This window comes from Myotis davidii, unplaced genomic scaffold (assembly GCF_000327345.1).
Source record: "Myotis davidii unplaced genomic scaffold, ASM32734v1 scaffold151, whole genome shotgun sequence".
In the NCBI taxonomy this organism is placed as follows: Eukaryota; Metazoa; Chordata; class Mammalia; order Chiroptera; family Vespertilionidae; genus Myotis; species Myotis davidii.
In genome coordinates, this window is record NW_006285248.1 from 2,855,556 (window position 1) to 2,864,716 (window position 9,161).

Genomic DNA, 9,161 nt, shown 5'->3' on the forward strand with positions numbered 1-9,161 from the left:
GTTCCACTTCTGCATTAGTCAGAAGCATAACTGAAAGTGGTTTCACACTAGAACAGCTGTTCTCAACCTGTGGGTCAGGACCCCTTTGGGGGTCGAACGACCCTTTCACAGGGGTCGCCTAAGACCATTGGAAAACATATTTTCGATGGTCTTAGGAACCAAGACACCGCTCCTCTATCCGTCTCCAGGCGGGTCCACCCATATGCAGATACGCTCACATATGAGTACCCGGCATATTAAAGGGTTGAGGCGTTAGGAAAGTTGAGAACCACTGCACTAGAGGTTCCTATTGTTCAAACTGAGAACTCGGACTTGGATAAATTTTTAGAACTTATGCCCGGCTGGTTGTTTCAGTGGTTGAGCCTTGACCTATGAACCAGGAAGTCATGGTTTGATTCCTAGTCAGGGCACATGCCCAGGTTGTAGGCTCGATCCCCAATGTGGGGCCTGCAGGAGGCAGCCAATTAATGATTCTCTCATCATTGATGTTTCTGTCAGCCCTCCTCCCTTCATCTCTGAAATCAATAAAAATATTTTAAAAAATAAAATTAGAAATATAAACTGAACATGGTTTCACACTAGAGGTTTCTATTGCTCAAACTGAGGACTTGGATAAAATATTAGAACTCTTGATTTACATTATCCAAAACTAAACAAAAGAAAAAAAAAGTGAAGTAGTTGTACATAATATTCTGTATCAGTGATGGTGAACCTTTTGAGCTTGGCATGTCAGCATTTTGAAAAACCCTAACTTAACTCTGGTGCCGTGTCACATATAGAAATTTTTTGATATTTGCAACCATAGTAAAACAAAGATTTATATTTATTTTATATATTTAAATGCCATTTGACGAAAAATCAACCAAAAAAATGAGTTCCCGTGTCACTTGACACACGTGTCATAGGTTCGTCATCACTGCTCTATATCCAAACTTAAAATTAAGTGTATTTGGTACAAGGGATACTTTATATGCTATCTGGGGAGTGTTTGAATTAATGTTGCCTTTAGATAAGTGGCTCACAGTTCTTGGCTGCCCACCAGAAATCTGTGGAAACTTACAGATATATAAATGCTTAGGCACCAACTTGAGAGATTTTTGAGCCTGTACTTTTAAGGGAAGCAAGTGTTCTTTACAATGCATTTTCCTAAATCTTGATTAGTGATTATAAAAAGGTATGTTTAGAGAACCATTATCTTGAGAGCAATTACGGAATATAGAATCTTATGGAATGCTAAGCTGAGTATATCAAAGTGAAGTTAGGTTGTTTTCTTGGTGAAAATTGGGGGATATTGAAATGATTTTTATGAAGATATTCAAAAGTACCAAAAATTGTAAGCAATGATTAAGTTGGTAACAGCAATTCCTGACAGTGGTGGTTTGTAGATGATGATCTTTTGAGTCTAAACACACTGATAATATAGTGCAAAGACTGAAAACAAATACAATCCTAATATTTATTTATCAAATTTCATCAGTGGAATCTTAGACCAACTTTAAAATAAGGGCAGCTCATTATATTGGCATACGTGGCAAACCATGTAAGTACAGAAAACTTTTTCAAGAGTTTTAAAAGGGGGCAACACTGGTCAACATTTGGTACATGAATATAGTACATCCACTGAAAAATCTTCCCATCATTAAAGTTTGGAGGTAATATAGCTTGAAATGTGTTCGTTTTAGAATGTTAGAGGCAAAAAGGGCCTTATCAAGAACAGATAAGTGGCATTTTTTTTTTTTTTTGTGGTTCAGACTACAATTTACAATACAACTGACTTATGTTACAATAAGTAAATTCTACTTCAGGCTCTAGAGTATGTGGGACATTAAACCTGATTAAAGTTTTATATGACAAAAATCCCAATGTTTCTTTTAATAAATGGTTTATCGATATTATCAGATTCAGTCTAATCATCCAAGAAAAAGTAGTTTCCACTCTTCTTTTGTTCTACATCCTAAAAAATAAAATAGAGAAGGAACAAAAATCAACATCATTCTCCTACATGTAGAGGTAAGACTTTCACTCACAGTATTACTTAGCATTGTTTACAATAGTTACAACCTCCTCTGCACTCATGTCTGTTTCTGGATATTCCTGTGTCCATGACTTAGAAGCAAGATTACTACCTCTGCTCCCCATCCGTACTACAGAACACTTCCCTTGGTTCACATCAAGTAAAGCCCTTCACATAAAATACTTATAAAGTTGCCATGAAAAATACTGTTTCCAGGAAAACTCTTAAATTCCATTTTCATCATTTTAAGTTCCTGGTACAAAAGGTCCATATTGTTGGTTTGAGAACTGCCTATTACACAAAATATGTAAAAAATTTCCCCAGTGCTCTTTACTGAGTGGCCAGTAATGACCCATCTACCTATTTGCCTAGCTGCTCACTTATTAGGGTTAAGGTATGACTGAGATGAGTGGGCAGAGAACCAAACCATACATTTCTGCAAAAAAAAATAAAAAAAATAAAAATGATAGTACAAAGTGTTCATTCAATAAAAAGGGGGCGGGGGGAACTAAACACAGAAAATAAAAAACCGTGTTCATAATACTTCAGCAGAAATTCTTAGGAAAAATAAGTTCTCCATAATCAATGTTCTAGAAGTTAGGTCCTCTTTTCTGCTTAATGTTTTCCAAAACTGAAATTTGTCATTTCATTCTCCTGGCCAGTGAGCAACAGTCATAAATAAAACACAGAAGGCTAAAGGCAACATGATGTGTACGATGACTTGTCTCTGCCTTCCAAAAACTCATGGTTAAGTCACAAAGCTAGCGGAGTACAAAACAATAAAATCTAGTGACTGCTACAGGAATGATGTATAACATACTTCTACAGTTTCTAAAGTATGATGATAGCCAGAGACCACAAAATGAAAGCAGCATTTTAAAGAGGCTCTGCAGGGGATATAAAAACAAATGTGTGTTTTTTTAACTCATTTTAAAAATGAATTTTTAGTGACCAAGAGATTATTGCCTTCTGATAACAAATGGTATTTCACAGACTACATCAAGTGTAGGTGGCACAATTATTTTAGATACCACAAGGAAAGAAAAAGTGCCAATTAAACTGGCAAAATATGTTTCCATTGTTTAGAATTTTATGATCATTGAAGGAGTTTATTTAGACAAACTATATATTTTAATTATGTTCCTATGCATGCACAAAAAAACCCCCAAACTGATTAAGGTATTCTTAAAAACTTGTTTCACTGGTGAATTAGTGTAATCTTTCTGAAGGCAGTTAAATGGCAATTAACACAGGTGGTACAAGAGTGGGTACGACTCAGATGACATGAACAGCTCTGCCCGAGTTCAGGTAGCAATGGCAGCCACATCACCATTGGTGCCTGTAAAACTTAAGTATGCCACCAGGTATTAAAATATGAAAAGCATGACTCTTGGGATTAATAAAATAAAATACAGATTTTAAATTGAAACATGCCTTGAATTATCCAAGATTTAAGATAGTTTTTCTACATACCTTAATAGAATTGAGTTTGTTTATTCTTGGCCTATAGTTGTTTGGATCTCTTCTGAATGTAATTTCAAGCTGAGATAAAAATTTATTCATGCCAGCCAAAAGGGTTTGAGGACTAGAAGAAAAATAAGGTCAATTTTTATTAAATTCTACCCCTCAAATTTAACTTTTTGGGATAAAGAATCACTGTTCCCTCTAATTCCCCAATCCTAAATCATCTGGATAGTAGTATAACCACAGCATATTATAAACTCTATGTTCTGAAATGTCTTCATGTGTTCTCTATAGTTCGGCTATAATATTTTTGTGCAAAACTTAATTTAACTTGTTGCTGATCTGGAAAAAAAACATTCAAGAAGTACTATAGAAAAGCAAAGATCATTAATTAGGAAATTACAGAATTTCAAATCTGACGTTTTTAGGGGAGAAAAGACTTTAACAGAAAAGGTAATATTTATGTTGGAAATTAGGTACTGGAGGGAGTATGTACAACATAATGATTTTTAGTAAGAACTTTTAAAATGTCTGTGCTTTCTTTATTCATCCTAAATCATGCTAAATCACATCACACACGTGGAACATTTTATAAATACAAAGAGGATCATTATTTGAATAAATAAGCCTTATATGGCCTAAGAAATGTCCCTAATCAGTAATTGATGTATAAATTTAAAATGAAAATAATGGAATTCTGGAAAGTTTAGTAAGATACTTATATTTCATGAATGAATTATTCAAATAGCAACTCCATTCCTCCCTAATCCAGAAAATGTTATGTTGGAATCACATAAAATTACTGTTTTTATGGGTCAAAAATGGTTGAATATAGTAATTTCATATGGGTCAACCTTGTATGTTAGGCTTCTCTACATTACAAATGCTCTCAAGCCAGTAGGGAGAAAAATGATAGGAAAAAAAGAGAAATAGTAAAATCATTACATTTGGGGTCTACTGTGACCTTTACCACAATCATGTAACCTATATGGATCTTACTTTATATATCCTAAGTGACATGTATGGTTTTCAAGGTTATTGCAAATTCGGAATCCTAATGTGTTTCGGAAATCCATATAATGCAGGTAAAACTTAACATAAATGAAAAGGCGAGCCCTAACTGGTTTGGCTCAGTGGATAGAGCATCAGCCTGCGGACTGAAAGGTCCCAGGTTCGATTCTGGTCAGGGGCATGTACCTTGGTTGCAAGCACATTTCCAGTAGGAGGTGTGCAGGAGGCAGCTGATCGATGTTTCTCATCCATGTTTCTAACTCTCTATCCCTCTCCCTTCCTCTCTGTAAAAAAATCAATAAAATATATATTAAAAAAAAAAAAAAAAGGCGAGAGGCTCAGAACTCTATATGCTTATCTCCCTGGGCCAGGAGTTCTATACATTGTCTGAAAACGATCCTGCCGGATCCCACCCAGTAGTCCATGTGAATAATCTTGGATGTCAGTGTATACTTTCTATTTCTGACTATCTTTCCTTCTTAAAAATTAAAATGGTTTGAGTCCCCAGGTGGCTCAGTTAGTTGGGGCTTTGTCCCATATACCACAAAGGTAGTGGGTGGGTTCGATTCCCAGTCAGGGCACGTATGGTAGGCAACCAATGGAATGTTTCTCCGCCTTCCCCTCTCTCTAAAAATCATTTAAAAAAACCATATCCTCAGGTGAGGACTAAAAAAAACCACAAAAACAGTATGAGTAGTGTTTATAAGCTTATTGGAAAATTTTAAATAACTTTCTAATTATTTAAAGTTATAACTAGGCTGAATATTTTAGAAAGGAGTTTTACCTGTTTGCAACTGTGTTCTTAGATGGAACACCATCAAAAACAATGACTCGATCTGCTAGATAGGTGGCCATGATGAAGTCATGTTCCACAACAAAGGCTGTCTTCTTAGCATGGAGTATGAAACTAAAACACATAATTGCAAAATCAGATAGTTTTATATAATCAAATATTCAAATGCTATATTAAGCACAGCTGTATGCCAATACACATAACCAAAAATACTTTCATGAGGTCATTACCGTTTGACAACTCGAGCTGCCATCAATCTTTGTTCAGAATCCAAATATGCAGATGGTTCATCAATTAAATAGACATCAGCAGGTTTGCCCAAACAAAGAGCTAAAGCTACTCGCTGCAGTTCACCACCAGATAACGTCTGTACCTATTTGGAGAAGGTTAGCAAACCATTTAGAGACATCCAGTTTAAAATAATAAAATAACAAAAAAATTAGAGTACCTCTTGATCGATGATGTTTTCAATTTGCAGAGGCTTCATTACATCAGTCACAAATTGTGGATGAGTATAAGCATCTCGTATCTTTTCATGTAGTAATTGTCGAACACTTCCCTGTTTTTAATGGATAAATATTGAAATTTTATTTCAGTACAGAACTACTCTAATTATGAATTGTAACAAAGTTCCAGAGCAAAACTACTGTCAATTTGCCACCAATAGATATCAATGGTGTTTTTATGCTTATGTGTCATCTATGGCATGTTCTGAAAATTTTAAATTAAACCCATCATGTCCAACAATAAAAAGCAATCTTGAAATTTGAAAGTAATAAATGATGAATGTTTCAGGGGAGAAGTCATTGAGAATAGGAATAATTCTCAAGGTCAATGTATCAGTAAGATAATATAAACTGATAGGTTGAATCTTAAGATGCACTGCTGATTATTTCTGGAGAGGTCTGAGTTTGAGAACTTAAAAGGTAAGCTTAGCCGGGCTAGTGTGGCTCAGTGGTTGAGCATCGACCTACGAACCAGGAGGTCATGTTCGATTTTTCGTTAGGGCACATGCCCAGGGTTGCGAGCTCGATCCCCAGTAGGAGGTGTGCAGAAAGCAGATGATCAATGATTCTTGTCATTGATGTTTATCTCTCTCTCCCTTCCTCTCTGAAATCAATAAAAATATATATTTTTTAAAAAGGTAAGCTTATAGAAAGTAACAATGGTAAAATTTTCTATTGTAAGCTAAGCCACCTCAAATAGACCTAAGAGGGTGTTGAGGTACTGAGTATGGATATTGTAGTCAAGAAGTTCATTACAACACCTGCAGAAACTAGAGATTAACTTCATGTTTTCAAGGTTCATCCATATTACAACATGTATTAGTATTTTATTTCTTTTTAGGTGTGAATAACATTAAATTTTATGGATATACAAAGCGTTTATTCCATTCATCAGCTGATGGACATTTAGGTTATTTCCCACATTTTGGCTATTATGAATAATGTATTTGTGTGCAAATTCTTGTGTTGAGATAGTCTTCATTTCTCTTGGGGATATGTGTAGGAGTGAAAGTGCTGGTTCGTATGTAACTATGTTTAACTGTTTGAGGAACTGCTAAGTTGGTTTTCAAAGTGGCTGCACCATTATACGTTCCCACCAGCAATGTATGAGGTTCATATTTCACCAATACTTCTTTTTTTTAAGTCATCCCAGTGGGTGTGAAGTGGTTATTACATTGTGATTTAGATTGTCATTTCCCTAATGACTAATGATGCTGAGCATCTTTTAATGTGCTTACTGAGCATTTGTATATCTTCTCTGAAAAAATGTATATTCAAATCTATTGCTTATTTTTAAGTTAGTTTTAAGAGTTCTTTATATATTTGAGATAAATGATTTGCAAATAGCTTATTCCATCCTGTGAGAGGCCTTTTCACTTTCTTGATCATGTTATTTGCAGCACAACACTTTAGGTTTTTAAAGGTTCATTTTGGGAAAAGATGCCTATCAGATTTTAAAAGCATTTTCTTAGTGGAAATGAATCGACGACTATAGTCTTAATACCTTTTCTAGACCTTTAAAAACATAAGTTTTTATTGATTTCAGGGAGGAAGGGAGAAAGAGAGAGAGACAGACATATCTATGATGAGAGAACCATTGATTGGCCGCCTCCTGCAGGGCCCCTACTGGGGATCGAGCCCGCAATCAGGGCATGTGCCCGGATCGGGAATCGAACTATGATCTCGTTCATATATCGAGGCTCAACCACTGAGCAACGCTGGCTGGACTCTAGACACTTTTTGATAAAACTGTACAGAAACTAATTTGAATTTTGATATAGAAAAGATTAACATTATATATATATATGTATGTGTGTGTGTATATATGTGTGTATATATATATATAAACTTTAATAACCAAATAACAAAATAACTCACAGTTGATTTGGGACTGATTTTCTGTGGCTTATAACTGACATTTAAAACCGGCACTTCTCCTGCAAAATAATGCAAATAAATAAAACACTGAAAACTGCCCAGATCTTTAACCCCTTCCCCGGCAGAAACGTGTATACTCGTTTTCACAAAATGTTCTTTTTCAGTCGTCGACGAGTATACTAAGAAAATATGGTAAAAAAATATGGTTTATAGGAAGACGAGTTACAAACTGTTTTCATAACCAGCATCAAAAATACTATATAGAACCAAAATAAAAAAATTAGTCTGAAAAAGAAACGTTTTTAACAAAAAAATTGTTGGGGAAGGGGTTAACATTTACTATGTAGAACTGAGTAAAAGGAATCAAGATTACAACAGTACCTCCTTCATCAGGTTTCAGTCTTCCAGCAAGCATTCTGATAAATGTCGTTTTACCAGTACCTGGCAACACAACATACAACAAATTGACTTGAAAGATGCTCCACATTTAGTGTAAATCACTATGTACTACTGGGTTTTAATTGAGAAATTAGTTTTAGAGATATACACTGATACTACTGAATTCTGAAGGTCATGCAGAGAAATACTTTCATGATTCACCTCTCAAGCATCATTCTAAACTAATTAGGAGGAATATAAACTAGTTAAAATTAGGAGGGGCCTTGGCCCTGGAAACTTTAAAAAGACCACTTTAATAAATGATAGGCCTAAGTATTAGACTTTGGCTACTTTTTAAAATATGATATTTAGCTAAAATGTCAATGCATACAATTTATTAAGACAGAATAGTATAATTTATACCATCATTATGAAGATCATTTACATGAAATATTTAAGTTAATTGCAACCCAGTTCAAAATTCCTTCATTAACTAAAGGCTGATACATTGAACAACCCTCATAAAAATGTTCTTCCACAGTTTTACAAGCTACTAGAAGCCCGATGCACAAAATTTGTGCAAGGGCCTTGGCCCTGGTCCCTGCCCACCACTGCCACGGCCGGGGGTCCTCTACCGCGACCCCTGCCCGCTGTGGCTTTGTCCAGAAGGCATTGACATCCGGTCTAATTGGCATATTAGGTTTTTAAAGGTTCATTTTGGGAAAAGATGCCTATCAGATTTTAAAAGTATTTTCTTAGTGGAAATGAATCGACGACTATAGTCTTAATACCTTTTCTAGACACTTTAAAAACGTTTTTATTGATTTCAGAGAGGAAGGGAGAGGGAGAGAGAGACAGACATATCAATGATGAGAGAACCATTGATCTTTGTGGCTCAATAACTCATTTTTAATTTTTTATTATTATAGATAGTATACCATTCAAATGTTTTGTTTTGTTTTAAATCATGAAAGCAGTATCAGATATTTGGTACTCAACTTCATCTCATAATTATATTTATGATGGCAACATAATTATTAAAAAACTAGAGGCCCAGTGCACAAAAATTTGTGCACTGGGGGGGGGGGGGGGGGGTGGGCCCTCAGCCCGGCCTGGG

The 9,161-nt window shown here is 35.2% G+C and overlaps 1 protein-coding gene across 1 annotated transcript in view; it reads right to left on the reverse strand.

Moving 5' to 3' along the window:
- Positions 1–1,429: 1,429 nt before the first annotated feature.
- Positions 1,430–9,161, reverse strand: part of ABCE1 (ATP binding cassette subfamily E member 1) — a 26,618-nt gene continuing 18,886 nt past the window's right edge. Inside the window, exons 11-17 of the mRNA XM_006755955.2 lie at positions 8,048–8,107; positions 7,667–7,725; positions 5,731–5,841; positions 5,513–5,655; positions 5,274–5,396; positions 3,488–3,599; positions 1,430–1,954 (exon numbers count right to left, since the gene is read on the reverse strand). Coding sequence (XP_006756018.1) covers positions 1,907–1,954; positions 3,488–3,599; positions 5,274–5,396; positions 5,513–5,655; positions 5,731–5,841; positions 7,667–7,725; positions 8,048–8,107 — 656 coding nt within the window. The 3' untranslated portion in view covers positions 1,430–1,906. The remainder of the gene's footprint in view (positions 1,955–3,487; positions 3,600–5,273; positions 5,397–5,512; positions 5,656–5,730; positions 5,842–7,666; positions 7,726–8,047; positions 8,108–9,161) is intronic.